The 23,407-nt window shown below is 36.3% G+C and overlaps 1 protein-coding gene across 1 annotated transcript; it reads right to left on the bottom strand.

Moving 5' to 3' along the window:
- Positions 1-470: 470 nt before the first annotated feature.
- LOC141592096 (auxin-binding protein ABP19b-like) lies at positions 471-1,605 on the bottom strand. Its single transcript, XM_074412684.1, has one exon. It carries the CDS (start codon positions 1,574-1,576, stop codon positions 941-943), a length of 636 nt encoding a protein of 211 aa, XP_074268785.1. The 5' UTR covers positions 1,577-1,605; the 3' UTR covers positions 471-940.
- Positions 1,606-23,407: the final 21,802 nt, after the last annotated feature.

Consider the following 23,407-nt stretch of genomic DNA (forward strand, 5'->3'; position numbering starts at 1 on the left):
TAAACGAAGTGTCCGTGCTACCTAGTATATATGTAGAATTGTAGAAACTAGAAGCCATGATTAATTAGTTGGTGCCGCGGAAAACATTCTTCAATTTCTTCACTTGTTGAGGATCCAACAAGGTAGTCTTCTCAATGATTTAAGAAGGTAAATTATTTGAGCCCAAAGAAAGAGGTACAAACTGGAATCCGGTTGAGAAAAATATGGTCCTTTGACAACTTTTTCTTTTTTATAAAATAAAAAACTAGAATAATCCTGTACAAATACAATATGATCAGATCCTTTGACAACCATGGTGACCTTGTTTCTTGCCCACTTCATGGTGTCAAATGGCTATGTTTTACAGGCCTATTAAATTTGCAGCATATTAGGATACTTCCTCTGCCTAAATTATCTGTTTATTTGCTTTTTATATTCTTTATGAGAAGCATGTTAATCAAAATAAACAAATAGTTAGGTCGGACGGAGTATTTGTTAAAGTTGGTTATAGTGGTTATTCATAAACTTCAAATAAAATAGGTAGGTCATGAATATAATTACAGTACATTTATTGGTGACCTAAATTAAGGTAGGTCATTAATAAACATAGCTAGAAAGATGGTACTCATGACTTGGATTCAAATCCCGTCAGCTTCAAACTGCTACAACTGCACAGTTACAATGACTTTCACTACTTATCTTTCTTACCATTACATACACAAGTCACAAGAGTGATTGTAAACTCAAATTATATTTTACCTTAATATAACCCCACTAAAATAACCGACCACCATTTTACATGATAAGGACATTAAGATCTTTGTTATCTTATCTTATAATGTTTTATTCGAAAACCGTCTTACATGAGGCTTACTCGCTCCCTTTCTTATTATATATATATACTCATTAAATTAATGAACATTGTATAGGTAGAATTGTAGAAACTAGAAGGCATGATTAATTAGTTGGTGCCACGGAAAACATTCTTCAATTTCTTCACTTGTTGAGGATCCAACAAAGTAGTCTTCTCAATGATTTCAGAAGGTAAATTATTTGAGCCCAAAGAAAGAGGTACAAACTGGAATCCAGGACTAGGACTATTCAAGCTTACAAATAAAACAGCAGGAATGTCACCAATATTAATTTGGAAATGTAGCAAACTTTGAGGAAGTATCATAATGTCACCCTTGTTCATAGTCTTGTAATAGGCGGTGTTATCGGATGCAATGAACCCGGAAATGATGGTTCCCTCAATGACTAGGACCATTTCGTCTGCACGATGTGTGTGTAATGGAGCAATGCCTCCCACGGCTAGGTCTAGTCGTGAAATTGAAATGCCTAAACCGTTTAGCGCAGGGAATGTATGATGGTTTGCTTTAGTTATTGCAGATTTGAATATGCTACTAGATGTGTTTCCAGCCACACTGAAGCCTGAGAAAACAAAGTCATTGGAGGTGAGGGTAGCAGGGTTCTTACAAGGGAATCCTGCTGGTCCGACTGGGTAGTTCAAATCTGCTACACAGAAATCAACTACGCTAGCCGACGAGAATGATGAAAGAATGGATATCATCATAAAAAAGATCATTGGCTGATCCATTGTTGTATAGAAATTTATATTATGTGTTCTGGGTTGCGTTTGTTATTGAATTGGTCGGTTGGGCTTTTATTCATATGTTTATGAAATTTGAAAACGTATATATAAGAATTCAAAAGTTAGGTACATGGACCTAATTCTAAGGTCGAGACGCAGCAAACCTAAATCCGACCGATCAAGTATTCTACATTTGAAATGACCGGAGCTAAGATTACCCGACTTGAAATGACCAGTAACAACTAATTACACATAGACATGTCAAACAAGTTATTGGCCGGTTAGGTGTACACAGTAGGTACAAACGAATCAATATGATAAGGATAAGCCTTATTAATTTGTGATTAATTTGTTTGATGCAATTCTGTTCAAGTTCATTTTAGTCACTCTCTGTTGTCAGTTATGTTCATAGGGTTTTTAGTAGGGGTTTTCGAGGATAAGCCTTTATCAGAGTACCACTGCACTCTTCCCCTTCCAACTTCATCTGACACCTACCACCTAGGTAGCATCAAAACGGACACGGATACGTAATACGGCATCCCATTAAATTTAGGACACGGGACACGTTATTTAAATTTAATAAAATATATATATATATATATATATATATATATATATATATATATATATATATATATATATATATATATATATATATATTTTATTGTTATATATGTGTGATTTAATTTTTGAAAACGTATTTGATTTTAAATTTAAATAAGTGAAGGTAAATCTTGAGATTGATTATAACTCATTCTCATTTCCAAAACCAAAATCCAACTTATAATCAATATCTTTCGACATCTCATTACTCGTTTAACTCATTTTCAACATGGACCTAATTCTAAGGTCGAGACGCAGCAAACCTAAATCCGACGGAGTATTCTACATTCGAAATGACCGGAGCTAAGATTACCCGATTTGAAATGACCGGTAACAACTAATTACACATGGACCATAACACGTGACCAAGTACCATGATACGTGTCGAACACGTGCCCAAATAGAAGCAGAAAGTTAGACACGGCTTTATAGGTGTCCGACAAGTATCGTGTCCGACATGGATAGGCCGATTATTAGGAGCTAGGAGTGTTCGTACTACCTAGCCTACCACCTACGCTCCTTACCACGCACCAGGCCACCACTTTGGCTAAGCCAGACCTCCTCCCAATATAATTAAGGTTTTTAATTGAATAACACGTGAGATTGTATGATAGAAAGAATTATATCATGAAATATCTACGTAAAAATGAGACTACTAATCTACTACAACCCAAACTTCTACGTGAAAACCAACAAGTAGGTCCAATAAATCATATTCTATATTTCTATGCCAAAACATTATTGGATTGTTCAAAGTTTGTCTTATTTCATAAGGGTCTAAACACCTAATGCCACCAACATACACACTTCTACGTATAAGAAATTTACCAAAAGAAGGCATTCTGGATTTCTGGATTTCTGGTACGTGATATTTACACCAAAATAGATGACAATAATCCAATTTTTTACATTGATTTTAACAACTAATATGCCAACCACTGTTGCATTTTCCAAAATTTATCTCCAATCAAATGCATAATAATCTTGTCCAATGACGCAATTTAACATTGAGATATATTGAAATAATGAAAAAAAAATAGTAAAGGGTAAGATAAGGACCTCAACTTTCAGCTTTTTTCCAGTTAAGGACCTCAACTTCTAGACTTTACAGTTAAGGACTCAAGATCCTCCTCCGTTACATCTTCCGTTAGATATGCTTCATACATCTAAAAAGTTGCCCTAAAAATATCTAATTTATTTTGCCTTCCTAGAAAGTGAAACCTATATTAATAGTGGCCTTCTAAACACAAAGCTTACAACCTGCAAATCACTTGCAAGTGCAACGCAGCAATGCATGAACTTGGGCAACTTATTTGTCTTGTTGTCCATAAAATTCTTCATAACCATTTGCCCAAATTGGCGAGAGAACTTTACAAGTCTAATTAAATTTTAATTTGCTATGGTTATTTAAATGGTCATTATTGGGGGACCCAATTTCAGACTCAATACACACCTCCTAGGCTCTTACTATGGGTCTTTTACTCTTTATACTTTCACAAATCCTCATTTAAGACAAAATACTTCCGTTTTAAAAGAGATTACACAAGTTTGGGACTGCCTACAACGGTCTCAAACATGTGAAAGACAATCTCAAAACCGTTTTTGCGACCGTGAATGGTCGCAACCACACCTTTAAATATCTTTAGATAATATTCTCAATAGGGAGTACTCTATCGGTCTCAAATTCGCAGATGTGATCTCGAATTTGCTACCGTTTTCGGCGGTCCCAATTTCTTGCTGTTTCAGTCGCAAATCAGGCAAAATCCAACTATTGTATGAGCCTATTTTGGAAGCGCTACTCCGCTATCGATCACAATATGGACATAGTAGTCCCAAACTCCCAACCTTTCGCTTCACATAAACCCACTGCTCCCATATTTATACTTTATACAGTACTACTGACTATAGATTTTCTTCTTATCTTATTCCACTCATTTATTACTCCATTTGATAAGAGACTAAGGTTCCAGAAATTTAGCATGCTTATGTCATCTTTTGAGTTTTGATTAGCATTTTTTCAATAAAAATAGAGGAATACTTAACGGAGTTAGAGGGAGTCCCTTAACTGTAAAATATGAAAGTTGAGGTCCTTAACTGGAAACAAATTTAAAGTTGAGGTCCTTTTCTCACCCTTTACTCAAAAAAAAATCCAAACTCATTGTACGAAAAGCAAGAAAAATAAAAAGGTAAACAATTTGAAAGCGGACAAAATAAATCAAAATTCGAAAAAATCGATGGAAAATATCTGAATTGGTAACCGATCAAACACCTCGATAAGTAACCTGAATAGTATCCAAAACAGGACTCATTTCGAATCGAACTGAAACTGAATCAAATTCAATAATGACCAAATGATACCGAACCTAAATATATTTGAACCGCTTTACTTGAATTAAAATTATTTATTTTCTCATACATTATTCACGTCTGTTTTTTTTTTAAATTTTACACAAACAAAAAAACGGGCGTGGAACACCCCACATGGACCACGTCCAACCCTAGCACCCCACGTCCAACTCTAGGCTTGGACGTGAATAGTGCACGTCCAACCTTTGCTCACGTCTGACCCTAGGGTTGGACGTGGGTGTTCCACGTCAACCCCTTTTCGTCTTAATTTTAAAGTTTTCGTCTTTTAAATGTTAAATAATTATTTAACGATAATTGGCGGAATTAATAATTAAATATACGTAATTTACATTATTAAATATTGTTCTTCGACATTGTTACTAGCTTGTTTTTTATTTAGGTCGTCGGTCGACAAAATGAAAACTATCTTAATTGGAAGTTGCAAAAAATCGTGACAAAACGGTTGGGCTTTGGTTAGGATTTCTTTGATTAAGTTATCATCATGTTCAAAACCGACTTTTTGTTTGTAAATAAAAAAAACGTCTTTTTTTTCCCAAGTAAAGTGAAATTTAGAAAGGGACGTGCTTTTTCACATACAGATTTTACTCTTTCACATCCACTTTTTACAATTCTACCCTTGTCATTTTTTTCATTCCTTCATCCAATCTATAAAATATTATTAAAAGGTTAGCCTAAAAATGTCACGTAGACAATGCCACATGGGATGAAAAAAAAAGCCACTAATTCACTACTTTTTTTAAAAAAAAAGGCACTAATTCATTAACTATAAGTTAATAATTTCAAGATATTTCATATGGAATACTATTATATGTATTCGCAATATAAAAAAACTGAATACATAAGAAATTAAGAACGAAGAAGAATAAATGAAGTTGAAAACAAAAAAAAAATTGTATTGTCACTAATTCACTATTTTTTTTAAAGGCACTAATTCATTATTGTGATTACTATAACTTTGTTGTATATAGAATATGTTTTACAGAACTAATTAATCGACAAATGAGTATTAAAGATCATATAAAATATTTTATTAGGATAAGATTTTGTAAAAAAAACAAGGGATATTCTACATGGTACCCCTCAACTTTTCGACTTTCTACGTGGTATCCCTACACTTTTTAAAACATACATGGTACCCCTAATTGTTGTCATTATCACTAAGTGCACCCCTAAACTTTATTTTCTGTCAATTAAACTCAGTTTTAGGCATTAAGTGATGACTTGGACGCGTAACCAAGTTTGTTATTTATTATGTCATGACATATGGACTCTATTAGGCTCAATATCCATTTCGATCCTAATATTTATTGATATATATGGGCTAAAAAAATTTTGACGGAAAATTTATTGATCCCATGCCAAATTATCACGTCCAAAGATGGATATTTGAGCCTAATAGAGTCCTTATGTCATGGGATGATAAATGACAAGCTTGGTTACGCGTCCAAGTAATCACGTAACGCTTAAAACTGAGTTTAATTGACGGAAAATAAAGTTTAGGGGTATACTTAGTCATAATGACAACAATTAGGGGTACCATGTATGTTTTAAAAAGTGTAGGAGTATCATGTAGAAAGTCAAAAAATTGAGGGGTACCATGTAGAATATCCCAAAAAAACAAATTGCATTGTTTAGCAATATATTTAGTAAGTAAAAACTAAAATAATTATATTTATAATTTTGTGTTCATGGTGAATTTAAATGAGACATTCTCCATTCCACTTTTATTGTTTAATTATCCTTTGAAATTTATTCCAAATTATTTATTTTTTCGAAATTTAGTATGATAAATGACTTAACTATTAGTATCCATACAATAATATAATAAAAAGGCAAGATGAGTAGTTTATTATTTGATGTGTGTCATGTTAAGCAATTTTAAATGCCACATTTTATGTTATTTTTCTTTGCATCTTATTAGGAATAGTAAGAGACTATATATGATCAGTTGGTATGTATAAATTATGACACAATGAATTTGCATAATTAAGTTTATTAGTGAAATTATGATACAATGAATTTGCATAATTAAGTGTATTGGTGGTGACTTTTCAGTTGCTCACTGAGTTTGTATAAATACCTCCTTATAGAGAATTAAGCAAATACAAAATCAATATTTTAACTCTCTAAAGTCAAAACACATTTTATATCACTCATCCTTAATTCTTCATGGGTCATGTGAAATGTATATTGAAGACAAACATTCCATCCGCCTCCGTTATATTGTGCTTTGAAAATCAATGGTTCAATTATTTCATATAAATTTTGGATCTCAAAGTCGCTACATTGCTACTAAAGTTTAAACTTTTTAGTTTGTTTGCATGTTTATTTCTCCTGATTGTTCATAATTTTCATAGTATAAAGCTACAAATTTAAAAATTAATATTTAAGTTCTGCGTAACATAAAAAAGTTCAACTTCATAGTTATGAAGTCAAATAACCAACTCTGCTTCCTTCTTTGCTAATCTCTAATTCACGTGATTAGTATTTGTAATCTACTTATAAGGTGATTAATTTGCTTACATGTATTTTTTTGTTGACATGTAGATAGTACGTATTGATTATGTAATTGAATAAGTCAATATGGAAGATGTTGTGGTTTAATTTAGTAGTTTGATTTACATTGCTAAGACAAATTCATCCTATTTCAAGATTCCGACATATTTGTAGTATATGATTAGTCACAACAATTGTTTGGTTTGAAACATGATGTAAAATATTCAGTTGTTACCCTACAAAGTAATTAAATATAATGAAAAATGATTATGCATATGACTTGAGGCAACAAATTACATCATCATGTTTAGAATGTTATGTAGATTTATTATAACTGTAATACAACTCAAATTCACAAGATAGTCCACCAAAATGAATTTAAATTTACATACTTTGTCACTAACATAAGAATTTCCACGTAAATAAAACTATGTGTTCCTTCCTTGTTTATAATGTCATCACATTAGGTACACGTCGACTTACTAACAAAAAAGTACATTTCGACCTCGCAACTCACTTTGAACAAACATATGCATGAATAAGTTTTAAGAAGGATTATACTCTGTATTAACTACCTATTTCTCAAACTAAATTCTTCCCTATTTTAAATCTTACAACAACATAGATTATTTCACAACATGTGTCAACCATTTTACATTTTATCTTAAAATCTTTTATTTATCGTTGAAAAAAAATTGGTCTCCATTTTCCTCCCCCTTCATTAAATTTTCGTATTAGAACAAAGTTTTAATGAAGCGTTTTGATAAAAACTCGTGCATTACACGGGTCACAAAACTAGTTGATTAGTAAAATCGGTTAACCCAATTGGTAGAGTAGATAGTTATGAATAGGTAAAGTTAGAAAATCCTTACGATAACACAAATTATTTTATAGGACCGTCTTATAGCATAAGACCAGCTCATAATCTAAAAGTCCAAACAATTAACTTATAACTCACCTTTTTAATCAAATACTAGTTGTTGCTCCGCGCCCTATCGGGCGCGGCGCCCCAATTTGGTGAAATGCGAAGTGGAAGCAAGTCGGAAGTGTATCAATAAAAACGTGTCTTGGCCTTTTATATTTAAAGATGTGGAACGAGCATAGTATTCATTACAAAATTCGTGTAAATGCTTTACAATACCATGTCTGATGCAAAAATAATACGGTGTAACTCACAAGTGAATGACTAACTTTAATAAAAAGATTGTAGAGTTAATCTGGCACAAAAGGGGTAGAACGTATTTTGTTTTTCAAATAGACTAAAAGACCGAGAGTACAATACCAAAACGTCTGCACAAGCGCTGAGTACATATAGGTCTTATGCCATAGTGACACACGCCTTGGTAAAACTTCACAAATTAAACCGCAGAAGGCGACGTCGATGTTAGCTAAAGTGCATTCACATCTGTATCGATAATGCAGGTGTCTGTCTTGCATTCAACATCTACTCCTTTAAACATCAAAGCATATTTGGTTAGGCTATCTTTAAATACATGAGTGCTACAAAATGTAAAGAACCAACCTTTGGCAAATTTGGAAAAGGCAAACAAATGATGCTGTAATAATAAGAATGTTGGCATTTATCTTATGTGTAGCTAATGTTTATGCTCCACAATTCATCTATGACTTTGAAAATTATAAGTTAAGCAACTACTTTATTCCTTTAAGCTTCTTTGCTCAGTCGGTTGTCTCGAACCATCTCCTACTTAAGTTCCAGCACCATATGGGCTCCAACCTTTTACATTGTCCAACTCGAACATTCCGGCTCCAAATATGTACCTGTTTGGCACGAAGATCATTCCATGGTGAGTCTATTGGGTGATGTCGGTCAAACTTTAAGTAGCAAAACTTAAAGGGGACTTAAAAAACTTCGTACAATATTCAATTGCTCTTTTATTTTTTTTGGGATGTTTTTGGTAGCATGATACCCAAATAAGTCTAAATATTCCATATGAACGGTCATTCCTTTGTCTAAATTCATAATCATCGGGACAATATTTGTGATTTTAGACGCCTTATGATCGGTGTTTCCAAACAGATTACCTGCTTGTCTACCGAAATGAACATGTTAAGCTTCCTGTCCAGTTACGCCATTGCTTTCCTGTTGGAAGGCAATTAGTACAAGTTAATATGGTGTAATAGTTGCCGCGTAATATCTTAAATAATACACAGAGGAACCCTTGAATATGAAATGCATATTGGTTTAAAATGAAATTACATAAACTGATAAAGTAAATAAATTAACTAACATAATTCATCATTTATTTACTGTCTTAAACCATTGTTCAGGGTAAATTAGTACTACCGTGTTTAAGAAAAGAATCAATAAACAATACAATGTTTCTTTTTTAAAAAGGATTGCACTGCAGACATTTAAATTAAAATTAAGATCTACTTGTGGAACATAACTTTATCTATTATTATCCTTACCTTATCTAACCCCATCTCTATGCTTATCTCTTACATAGAATCTAGGTCTATCATCAACATCCAATAATTTAGATGTCAATCAACTGACCTATACAAAGAGAAAGAAGAATATAAATAGGAAAAAACTCTAATACATCCCACCATTTTCCATATCCTCACATTTCTATTGTAGTTATTATGTCAAATAATATTCAGAAAATAAAGGCAATGCAACATGCAATTGATAAGATTGTAAAAGAAATTCAAGAGTTATTTGTTCGACTAAGAATAGTTTTGACTGAAAGCATTATATGGGAGAAACTTAACCAAAACTCAAACTGTGTTATGCTTGTTCAAATTCTTTGTGGAAATACACCAAATGAACTACTTAACCCAGGCTACGATGTGCTTTGCAAAATGTAACTCGTGACCGAGTTTTATTCTAAAAAAGGGTATCTGGAAGCCTTAAAACAAGAAGTGGTGGATTTTCTATTTAAGCTTGAAAGTGTTATGACATCAAGTGCATTGTGGGATTTGTGCTACGGGGGGCGCACTTTATTTAGTTTCCCAGAAAGTGAACGGTCAAAATTTGAGTTGATAACTATATACTCAGATTACTTAAGGGATCAACATTTTGCATATGAGATGGAAAGAGATATAGATAGGGCGTTGCCGTCATCTTCATCTTCAGTTGACAGCTGCAACCGAGAGATACGGTAGTTCCCAATTTAAATCAAGGTGTGTAAGTTGCTTTGGTTTCATTTAGAAACATTGGCAGTTTTGGATGCTTTAACTTTGCATTAGTTGATAGTATATTTTCATACCTAATTGATGCCTTTTAACAATGCATGGAAAGTAGCAAGGGATGAATATTTCCTAGCTTAGGATGGGGCTTACTGATGTTGGCTAACAATGTCTGTAAACTTTTTCTTGGCACTATTTTATTATATATTTTGATACCTAATTGATGTCTTTTAAGAATGCAGGGAAAGTAGCAAGGGGTGAATATTTCCTAGTCTAAAATGGGGCTTACTGATGTTTCCTAACAATGCATGTAAAGTAGCTATTAGAAGAGTTACCTGCCTCAAAAGTCAAAGCTTTTAGAATAAGTGCTTTGCCACAACATTTATGCTACGTTACTGGTTTTTTCACGTACTATTATGACCTTCGCACACACATTGTCCACACAAATTTTCCCCACCATTCACCATATCAATTAATTACTTAAAGCCAAAAGAAAAGTGTTGTCGCGGCGTTGATAGTGTATTTTCGTAAGTCATACCATATGATAAAAGCACCATTATAATCACCATGTAATGTGAAAATATTTGGTATTAATGAGCAAAATGTAGGTAAATGTCATTATAGCAAAGGGGTGAAACTGCGAAAAGTACTGCATGGAATTTGCTTGTCTTATTACTTTTAGAACTCTCAGATTAGTAAACTTAAGGCAACATAGTACTGATATGTAACCTCAGTGGAGGGTTTTTCAGAATGTCTAAAGCTACAAAAGTTTCTACATCCTCGACAAGGACCATGTAAGTAACCTTAATAGGACGAAGGAAAATTTTTGTAGCTACAAGTGTTTATACATCCTAGTATATAATGTTCCTTAGCAGATATGGCTTTCTTAAACCAATACTCCTCAACACAAACTGAACACACAAAGAAAATGTAATACCCCGTATTTTTATATAATAAATTAAAGGGATATTATTATATATAATTATTATACATTTTATATTACTAATTGAGTCGAGTAATTGTTGGGTCGTATTGATATCGTAGGATTAAGTTATTCGTGAGCTTGTTAAGACGGGTTTAGCTGAACGAAGTCCCGTTAACCAATTCGTGAACCAACCACGCGGACCATGATGTTTACCCATTTACCCAGAATTAATTACCCATGACCCAATTAACCACTTAACCTAAGTTTAACCTAATTCTACCCTAACACAAAACGCCACTCCCTCAAACCGCCACCCTACTTTCAAGAACACCAATCCCCATCTTCACGCAATTCGAGAGAGAGAGTGAGAGGCGTGGGCATTAACGGCGCAGCAAGGAAGAGATAGGGCGTTTGTCGACACTCATAGGCGGCTCGGCGGCGGTAGTGGTGGAGGAAAGGTAAGAACGCAACCCTCTCCCTCTGTTTTCTTTGTTTTTCGTCGGGTTTTGGAGGGGTTGTGCGTGTTTGATTGAGGATGCTAGTGGTTGTTGGCAGGGTGAGGGGGTAGAGTGGTTAGTGGCGAGTGTAGTGGTGGTGGTCATGGTGGTTATAGGTGGTGGTTGTGGCTGTGCAAGGCGGCATCGACATGGGGGGTGGTAAACGGGTTTAAGCGGCGGTTTCGGGTGGGTTTAGGGGTTGAGTTGGGGTGGCACTTTGTGGACTCGGGGAGGTCGAAACGGTGGTGACACGGTGTCTGGGTTCGTGGGATGACGGAGAGCAAAGTCGTGGTGGTTGGCAGGGGTAAGGTTGTTGGCTGCGGTGGTGGTCAGGAGAGAAAAGGAGGTGTTTGGTGAGGCTCGGTGTTGAACCGAGGCCGGTTGGCCGTGGTTCACCTCGCCGGCGAGGGTCGACCCTTGGTGGGGGTGGTTCTTTGGTGGTTGGGTCGAGTGGGTGTTGGGGCTGGTGGTGGACACGGCCTCACGGTGGCCTGTGGTGGCGGGTGAGTGCGTGTGAAGGGGGTGCGGGTTTTGGCTTTGAAACGGGTTTTCATAATTTAATCGTTATGTTTCGTAATGGGGCGTATTCTAAATTAATTAATTAATTCCCGAGTGCATTAAAATGATTAAAGACGGGTTTGAGTCGGGATGTTTGAATTGTTTAAAGTAATTCGGGTATTTCTTAAATCATGTAACTCGTCTAATCTTTTATTTATCATATTAGCTATTTAATTTAATCCCGAGTCGTTTTAATAATTAGAGATGGACTTTGAGTCGGGACTGGTTAAAATGGAAAGTTAATATATCGGGAAAGTTTCTATTTTGAGAGATTTCTATATTTAGTAGTTAGTAATAATAAATATTATAATTGTTTTAGGTGACGGATTCGCGAAGGATCGATAATCTAATTCATTGCTTTATTTCTGGACTGCTTAACTGCTTAATTGGAATTGCTGGCACTTGAGGTAGGGGAAACACACTTGACTCCTTACCGTATTATTGAATTGAGTTGACTTGTTTGTGTTCTATATGACCAAGCTGAGATCGTTGACTTGTTCGTGGTTGTGATTGATGTTATGTTTCATGTAAGGAGGTGGGGTTGGTGAATCTGTTAGTGTTGAGTATGTTATTCCAATCTTTTGATAGCTGGCATGATTTCATTCATTAATATACACATTGTGTTGCATTATTACTGTTGAGCATTTCATATGCATTGGAGTTGGAGGATGGTGTAGGAGTGACGATGTTGAGATACGATGTGGATTGTGATAAGGCCCAGGCGGGTTCTGCAGGACTTGCCCTGGTGTCCTCAACAAGGAAATGCGGGCAGATCGGCTACGGTCGATATATATAGTCTCATGGGGATCGGTATGGTGGGTTGTCCGGGTTATGAGATATGAGAAATGAGATATGAGATATGAGTTGAGATGGAGATGGAGGTGACGGAGGATCATGCATATCATATTTTGTTGTTCAATTGTTTTCCCTACTCAGCTTCGCGGCTGACCCTGTGTATTCGTGTACGCCTGTGATGATCCAATTATTGGGGAGCAGATTGACAGGTATTTCAGAGACTGATGGGAGCTGGCTGGGAAGAGAGTTTGGATGACGGACTTAGTGCCTAGCCCACCTTAGTCTTATTAGTAGCTTTATCAGACTGTATCTTTTGGTCATATTTTTGGAGACTTTGTTTTATTCCAGTTGTAATCTCACTATAAACATTTTTAATAAAGTACTGTGTTTCTTTCCTTTGTATCTACTACCTCGGGTTTCCGAGATGGTAACATCGTCATTTATCTGAGGAGTCCTAGTTCAGGCCCTTAAATAAATGGGGGTGTTACAAAGTGGTATCAGAGCGAACGATCCTTAGGCCTAAACCAATGAACCCAATGAACGTAGGATGTGTCTAAATAAAATGAACCCCTGGGAATAAACTGTTAGGGGCTCACAGTGCGGTTAAGAAGGCGCCCTTAATGCGTGCTCTTTTGCCCTCTCAAGTTTTGAACAGGTAACCCGAGAGAAATTGAGTGAATGGGTAGTTAGAAGGAAAACCTTGAATATAATCGAGTGGATGTACACCTTGAGACCCATATGTTCTAACCATTCTACAGGACAACGTTACGGTAAGTATTTTGCATGAATGATGATGTGATCATATGATGTTGCGGAAATGAGAAATAAATCTTCGTGTTCAGATTGATAATCAATGAAACGTTGGATTGTGGTAATCGTGAGCGTGAGAAAAATTGCGAATTTATGCTATTTATCTGGATGGATGTGAATGACGTGTTAATGGTGCTATTATGTCTGGTAATATGTGGTTATGTGATCCCGAAGCCATGCTTGTATAGTATTGTGATAGTAATTAGAAACACTATTGACTTGCTTGTTCCTAGTCATACCAATCGTGACTTAGATGTAAAGAGTAGGTCGAGATGCGAAGGTATTCTATGGGATAGACGTTACGTAAGTGCAAGGTGTGAGATTTAAGTTGGGATGGGTTAGTGCACATAGTGGATTCATAAGAACTTGTAACATAGTAAAGGATGACCTAGTGCTGAAACACGCTTGTTTGATTTTACTTCCTAATTGATCTTGCTATCATTTCTTTTCTGTTAACTTCCTATGGATGAAAATTTTATGAGAGTTAGCCTCGTGAGTTAGTGTTCATTTGGCGTTGGTTTCATGTGTATAGGATATACGGATTAGCAGTAATAAATGTTTTAGTGGGCTGTGGTCGGGAAGTTCCTGTGCAGTGATGTTTTGACCAACGATTTTGTAAAAATCCTCATTTAATTTGTATAAATGATTTTTGCATAATTCCAACTCCATCGACTAGAAGGTTCGCATACGTTTTCAAATTGATAGGCCACGAAAACTCTTGATGTCTCTATATTAAATGGTAAGCTTTGAAAACTGACCCAAGTTTCGGACCAATTGCTGTCACATACTTGTTTGGACCAACTGAGTTGTAAAATTCTTAAAAAAATTGAACTCTTGAACTTTCGACCTCATTCTTTTTATCACGAATTAGTAACTCTTTGTATGTCATGAAAAGTAATACAACTCAAGTTTTCGTTAAACGGCTGTTTATCCGTGATTTTTGAAAGTTACAACGTGAATCATAACCTGTAAAATGTGCGTTCTATGTTAAGTTTTCATACAGCTGTTTGATTAATTCATGGGCCTTAGTAATGTGAAATTATGATGTTCTATATGATGATAGTAGCACGCAGGTTCAGTAGTTATATATCTTAACGAGTGATAAAATCAAAACTTAGTTGATAACATTGTTGGCATGATGGTATGAGTAAATTTGATAGCTTAATTTGGTTCTTAATCGAGGGTGAAATGTTTATACGAGTCCAGTTGTTTGCATACTTTGTATACATTTGACAGGGTGTAATGTCTCTGAGTGTGCATCTTATCTGCGTAGTGGTCGAGTATATATATAAATATAAAACTATGTTGCCATATCTTGGTAGGTTGACGACGTTAAAGGTTAGTTGATTGTTCTAATATACCCGCATGAATAATTATAATAATTATGTCTAAACGTTCACACATGTAGGAAGCATCTGAGTTCTAATGTCTTTCATATGAGTTGTGTGCCCATAGTTATATTTATTACCGTCATCGATAAATTATTTGATTGGACCTAAACCTATAACATGATAATAAACAGTGTTGTTATTTTTGTTATTGAATATGTTCGTTATTACAATGTCGTAAAATGCTAAAGTGATTCTTGCAATTGTATGGGTGTGATATAAAGTAAACTGTTCGACATAACACGATAATTGGCATATTTATATTCTCGAGTCGTTAGTATCATATATATTAAAATAAAGATTGTTATGATAACTATGTTGACAATTATAATGGGATAATCCTTTGATGATTCACATGATATGCATTGGTTTAAATGATAGTCGTTATAGTTACATTTAATTGAGCCTACGAGTGTCTAATTATTTAAGTCGTGCAAATCAGAGAAGTTGTCCAAGTTGCTAATCTTTTACCATAGCTAGAATTCTACCAAGTATATGATGGCAAATGTATGTTTATACTATTCATGCGATATCGGTTGATGTGCTGAAAATGAGTTGTACTAAGTTCTTTGGACACAATTGAACGATATGGTTGCTATGATGTCAAACACATGTGTGATATAGAAGTAATGTTGTGTTGTTATGAATCATATGTTGTTACTTTTATTAGCGAATACGTTTCAGAATTTATATCAAACAAATTGGCTAATTCGTGTTGTATGCCTGATGAGTCAAAAGGTTTTGATTACGTGTTATGTTTTCTATGGTTTCAAGGTGTTTAAGTAGTGCTTACGTACCGCAGGTTTAATACTCCTGGTGATTTATTAGTAGTAGGGCGGTTCGATTGTTCGGAATTGGTAATAGTTTTGACTTGGGAGAGGAATTGGTGGAGTCAATGTTAGATTGTATACTGGTTACGTGTATTCTTGCGGTTGATATTTCTAAAATGGTCGTTCTCTGGTAGATAATGCGAGCTGTGATGATCTTGAGTTGACCAAAACTCGGTATTACAACAGATTACCCGAAAACTTGTTTTATAACTTTCGCACACTTAAACCTCGAGGATGAATCCTTTGTCTTAACACCCTTGTGTCTTAATTTGTTAACTTCCCATTTTGTAGGATGGATCCCTACAATGTACACCCGCAAGACTGTTACATGTCACTTGATGCTGACTTTAATGAACATTGTGAGAGACTTTGTGCTGCCATGGACATGTATGGCCATAATGGGCACCCTGAGTATTTAACTAATACTCGATTAAGAGCGTATACCCTTATCGATTCTATCCCCGACGGTGTACTAGGACAGCAAGCGCTTCTACATGAGCAAGTTATCCACCCCTTTGCATGAGGCTATTCCGTGACCCCAATTTGCGGCGGGGCCAAATACCCGCCCGAGCATACCTTCGACTTTATATCGGCAACCCGAGACACGAATTTTACGCTAATGTATCGATCTTTGAAAGTACGATGAACCACCCATGCGGACTTCGGGGAAGAGGTGAACCAGAAAGGGAATGACATAGAAGTCACCAGAATCAGAGGAAGCGCGACCTAAGGACCGTTAGGTTAGGGTTAGTAACACCATGTTCGGTCTGTTGTGGAACCGTGTAAACCTTTGGCTCCTTCCTTGTTGTTCTTTAGTTTGATGTTGTATTTTAAGTCAAGCATGGGCTAAGTAGTACGTGTTACTTGATTACAATCAGTTAATTCCATAATAAAACCTTGTTTTCGACTTTAATGTTACTGCGCAATCTCTTATCATGTGTTCTTTTCTGTTACATGTTGGTGACGGTGATTTTGTTGCATAGGGATATGAAATTTGAAAGAGGTTACGAGGACGTAACCATGTTCTTAGTTGGGTAGGATTGTAAAATCTTAATGTTTATGTTGCGCTTGTTTATAGATTGTGGTTTTGATCAAGTTGTAGATCGTGGTTTTGATCAAGCGGATGTTGTGTTGCGTGGTACCCATACAAATGAGTTCTCTATGTTGTGTAATTAAACTGCTGCTGTTATGGTGCTCTGATAGTTTGCATGAGTTCATGAGTGGTGATGGGTTTGCATGAAGTAAGTTCCGGGACGTAACTTTCTTTTTAGGAGGGTAGAATGTAACATTCCGTAATTGTTATGTTAATTGGTGTGTCAAAAGTGTGTGTTAACCGAGTTAGAATTGCGTGACGTCCGTAAGTACGATATACAATACCCTTCTGTTGTTTGAGTATGAGAGCGAACTTCGGGACGAAGTTCATTTTAAGGGGGGAAGACTGTAATACCCCGTATTTTTATATAATAAATTAAAGGGATATTATTATATATAATTATTATACATTTTATATTACTAATTGAGTCGAGTAATTGTTGGGTCGTATTGATATCGTAGGATTAAGTTATTCGTGAGCTTGTTAAGACGGGTTTAGCTGAACGAAGTCCCGTTAACCAATTCGTGAACCAACCACGCGGACCATGATGTTTACCCATTTACCCAGAATTAATTACCCATGACCCAATTAACCACTTAACCTAAGTTTAACCTAATTCTACCCTAACACAAAACGCCACTCCCTCAAACCGCCACCCTACTTTCAGCAACACCAATCCCCATCTTCACGCAATTCGAGAGAGAGTGAGAGGGCGTGGGCATTAACGGCGCAGCAAGGAAGAGATAGGGACGTTTGTCGACACTCATAGGCGGCTCTGGCGGCGGTAGTGGTGGCGAGGGAAAGGTAAGAACGCAACCCTCTCCCCTCTGTTTTCTTTATTCTTGTCGGGTTTTGGAGGGGTTGTGCGTGTTTGATTGAGGATGCTAGTGGTTGTTGGCGGGGTGAGGGGTAGAGTGGTTAGTGGCGAGTGTAGTGGTGGTGGTCATGGTGGTTATAGGTGGTGGTTGTGGCTGTGCAAGGCGGCATCGACATGGGGGGTGGTAAACGGGTTTAAGCGGCGGTTTCGGGTGGGTTTAGGGGTTGAGTTGGGGTGGCACCACTGTGGACTCGGGGAGGTCGAAACGGTGGTGACACGGTGTCCGGGTTCGTGGGATGACAAAGAGCAAAGTCGTGGTGGTTGGCGGGGGTAAGGGTTGTTGGCTGCGGTGGTGGTCGGGAGAGAAAAGGAGGTGTTTGGTGAGGCTCGGTGTTGAACCGGCCGGTTGACGGCCGTGTTTCACCTCGCCGGCGAGTCGGTCGACTGTGGGGGTGGTTCTTTGGTGGTTGGGTCGAGTGGGTGTTGGGGCTGGTGGTGGACACGGCCTCACGGTGGCCTGTGGTGGCGGGTGAGTGCGTGTGAAGGGGGGTGCGGGCTGTTTTGGCTTTGAAACGGGTTTTTCATAATTTAATCGTTATGTTTCGTAATGGGGCGTATTCTAAATTAATTAATTAATTCCCGAGTGCATTAAAATGATTAAAGACGGGTTTGAGTCGGGATGTTTGAATTGTTTAAAGTAATTCGGGTATTTCTTAAATCATGTAACTCGTCTAATCTTTTATTTATCATATTAGCTATTTAATTTAATCCCGAGTCGTTTTAATAATTAGAGATGGACTTTGAGTGGGATTTGGTTAAAATGGAAAGTTACTATATCGGGAAAGTTTCTATTTTGAGAGATTTCTATATTTAGTAGTTAGTAATAATAAATATTATAATTGTTTTAGGTGACGGATTCGCGAAGGATCGATAATCTAATTCATTGCTTTATTTCTGGACTGCTTAACTGCTTAATTGGAATTGCTGGCACTTGAGGTAGGGGAAACACACTTGACTCCTTACCGTATTATTGAATTGAGTTGACTTGTTTGTGTTCTATATGACCAAGCTGAGATCGTTGACTTGTTCGTGGTTGTGATTGATGTTATGTTTCATGTAATGAGGTGGGGTTGACTGAACTGTTAGTGTTGAGTATGTTATTCCAATCTTTTGATAGCTGGCATGATTTCATTCATTAATATACACATTGTGTTGCATTATTACTGTTGAGCATTTCATATGCATTGGAGTTGGAGGATGGTGTAGGAGTGACGATGTTGAGATACGATGTGGATTGTGATAAGGCCCAGGCGGGTTCTGCAGGACTTGCCCTGGTGTCCTCAGCTGCGAGCTGGCAGATCGGCTACGGTCGATATATATAGTCTACCGGGGATCGGTATGGCTGGGTTGTCCGGGTTATGAGATATGAGAAATGAGATATGAGATATGAGTTGAGATGGAGATGGAGGTGACGGAGGATCATGCATATCATATTTTGTTGTTCAATTGTTTTCCCTACTCAGCTTCGCGGCTGACCCTGTGTATTCGTGTACGCCTGTGATGATCCAATTATTGGGGAGCAGATTGACAGGTATTTCAGAGACTGATGGGAGCTGGCTGGGAAGAGAGTTTGGATGACGGACTTAGTGCCTAGCCCACCTTAGTCTTATTAGTAGCTTTATCAGACTGTATCTTTTGGTCATATTTTTGGAGACTTTGTTTTATTCCAGTTGTAATCTCACTATAAACATTTTTAATAAAGTACTGTGTTTCTTTCCTTTGTATCTACTACCTCGGGTTTCCGAGATGGTAACATCGTCATTTATCTGAGGAGTCCTAGTTCAGGCCCTTAAATAAATGGGGGTGTTACAGAAAATGCAACAACTGACTCGCATGTTGAAGGCACAAGTTCAGAAGATTCTTGTTTTGGCTACACTAATAATAGAAGCGGAACCTAAATTTAAAATATCACACCTTCTGAAAATGTCTACAAGAATCTGCATTTCCTGTTTGTTCTAATAACCTCCTAGCAGAATTCTTAACAATCAAAGCTTGGGTGTTGGTCTAAACATTTTTAAAGTATGCATTTTAAGTGGCAATAAAATTGAGAATAAATATGCACTCATATGACTTGTGAAAGAATTACTAATGAAGAAAAACATGAATGCCTAGTTAACATTTAATAGGTTCACCAATATCATTAAAATTTAACAAAATACAAAAAGTATTGAACTTCATAACACTTCAATATATAACAAACATGGATGCCACCCTTCATTAGAAAGATCAAAAGGATGACTATTACCTTTATTATCTCCATAAGCTGCTCATCTCCACTCTCACAAGGAAATAGTGGCTGCAAAAAGCAATAAGTGTTAATAAATATCTACATACACAGAAAAATCACTTAGCATGAAGAAAATTATGTATTTTTCAAAAAATACAGTACCTGTCCAAGAAGTAGTTATGCGACAACAGAGCCATCAGACCAGGCATCAATAGCTGTGGTGTACTCTGTAGCCCCAAATATAAGTTATAGTGTTCTACAGTATCTAGAACAAATAATAGATATATTTGTTAAGTCTTTTACCTGAACAGCTGGATACTACAAGTTAGTCAAAGGTCAAGGGTGAACACTTCAGCAGGAAATTAAATGTTCTCCCTCCCACCCTCTCCCGTCATCATTCCCTCCCTCTGAACTCTTTTTTTTCCCTCTCATTTCCGTCCTCTCCTCTTACCCTGTCTCCCATATGCCTACTTCCCCCTTCCTCATATGGATCGGACCCATCACGAAACTGTTAATTGCATGAGTCAATATAATCTTAGAGACATAGGACATTGCCGCTTCCCTTATATACAACCACAATAATCAATCAATCTATATTGAATTACCATGAGCTTAAACAAACTGATCCATTGAAACTTCTAAAGAGAATGAAGCACTGTCTTACACCTACCATAACAATTAACCGATCAGGAAACAAATGGTATATTGTAATTTGGCAAGTGATATTGCTTTATTACTTGATCAATTCAATTAAAAGGCAAGAACTTTATAGTTTATACACGTCAAAAGACTAATACTAACATTACCACTCACATCAAAAAACAAAGCCTCTAAGATGGCTAAAACATCACCAAAACCTCAGATAATGTCATCTTCTAGCTCCGATGATTTAGGGTTCTATAGTGAAGATGGTTATGTATAGGTCATCAAATAAGAGAAGGAATCTCTCCTGTTGATTTTATGTTTGAAAAACCATTCATTTGGTATATCTTATGCAATCCTTTTTTTGTGATTAAGGTTAATATTTTGGAGAAAAAAGGGAGCAGAGGATGAGGCGTTAAATTTGGACACATAATTATACTTATTATATAGCTGTCACCGCAATTTAGGCACACCAACCACATTCAACTACCCAGGAAAAACATGATTTATTAAGGAAAAACATAACTATAAATTGTAGTTTTCGAACGACAAATAGGCATATGATACGACACCTCTACCTCCAAAACTCTATAAAACTAATATTCACAATCTTGAAGCCGAGAAAGGGTATTTTTAGGTAAAAGAACCAAGATTACACCAGAAAAAGCTGGTACCAATCAGTCTCAACAGACAAAACGACAAAATTAAGCAACAAGTTCATAGACTCATTTGTGGGAATATGGCAGTCGCAAGTCTTCTACACAACTTAGAAGACAGAATACTTTGCAAATGAATTAAGGACATAGCTAGGGTCAACTTCCAAGATCAGGGAACATTGTCTTAGACCTTGCATTTGGAAAGTTTAAGTTCTAGAATAGCGGAGTATGGAAGAGAAAGAGACAGACATCAGTGTCATAAATTACTTGTAATACCTTCTGAATGAAATCAATGTAATGTAGAGCACCATGCATACATTGAGTCTCTCCACCAGGAAAAGTAAGTTACTCCCCCAAAGCTTGTACCCAATTCTGATGCCTCTTGGTATATCAAAGAACCACAATTAGCCTGAAATAAAATAAGGTAATCGCGTGAGGGGGAATGCTATAGCTGGGTGCAAATAATTAAGAATTCTTTATATCAATACTCAGAAAGTTAATAAGTATGTTAATAATTATTCTTCACCATTTGTTCTTGTAGATATAATTTAAGACCAAATTGTTTAGATTAAATAAATTTATTTCTAGTAAGAATGTGACGATTGTCTCCGTAGTGTCAAATGTGTTGCATCAACTAACAGTTACCACATATGCAGCTAAGCATTTGACTAAAAGATATAACCCTGATGACATTTTAAATGCTTTACTCAATGCCTAGTATGTAACAGACCACTCAAATTCCCTTAATACAATCTGGAATGGGGTATGGTGAAAGTGAGACCCATCATGACCTAAAACGGAGTCGGAATTTGACAGCATAAAGTAATTGTTCAATGGTCTTTGGATGAAGTGTATAAAAGTCCAGCAACTTTAACATACATGTACGCTTAATACTGTCGGTAAAAAATAAAGGAGCAGCAACACATTAACCTAGTAGTATAATTTTCAAATACTATAGATAAGCTTTAAACATAATAATAATAATAATTTAAACATATCAATAGAGCCGGTTTCTAAAAGACAAAGGGTGGAGCTTGCAAGGCACTATAATTATATTGGCATCAACCTAGCAGTCAGAATCATAGTATCCCTCGCTACCAGAGTTGTCTTCAGGCCACATAGTGAGATCTTCCGAAACTAAGTGTGCTTTATCTAGGCGACGATGACATTCGTATTTTTCTCTTGTAGTCGTGTAGTTGTTGCATACACAATACATCTTCACCACCTTTTGGCCCCTTTCAGCCGTGATAAAACCACGTACATTTTCTGTAACTAATTGATTATTATAATCAACAAGTACTTTTGATGTTTTAGTTCCCACAAGGAACAATTCTGCCCACCATTTGCAAACCTCGGCTACACTCCTCTTATCACCTTTTGAAAGCCTATTAAATACATTAGAGAGCACAACCTCTAAACTAAGTGCGTGATGGTGCTGTGTATCGTCATCTTGTGGTATACCCTTCAATACATTCGCTTTAACAAATATCTCTTTGCAGTTGAAACGACCTTTCTTCCAGTCCTCATATTTCTCTATAAATTCTTCTATGTCACCCTTATCTTCGAAGAAAGGGCGTGTACATGTGAAGGTATTCATGTTAAGGAGGTAGTGTATTTGTGGGTTAATAATATTTTAAGTTTTTTTCATAAAGGCAGGAGGATGATGACAGGGTAATTGTAGTGCACTCTACTACCTTTATAGAGGAGAGGAGGGGGCAATATGACGTTTTATCTTGCTTTGCCTAAAAAATATAAATGAATAGTGATGTCTAGTCAACTGCCCTTTCATGTATTAATGTCAATAATTCCAAACGTTTTAAATAGTTGCATCTATGAGAGCATTAACTACATGCTCTTTATATCTTTAAACGTTTTTAGGGGTTTTGTTTTGGAGTTTTTGAATGCAAATTTGTGGCTTGC

Source organism: Silene latifolia, chromosome 7 (genome assembly GCF_048544455.1).
Source record: "Silene latifolia isolate original U9 population chromosome 7, ASM4854445v1, whole genome shotgun sequence".
Taxonomy (NCBI): Eukaryota; Viridiplantae; Streptophyta; class Magnoliopsida; order Caryophyllales; family Caryophyllaceae; genus Silene; species Silene latifolia.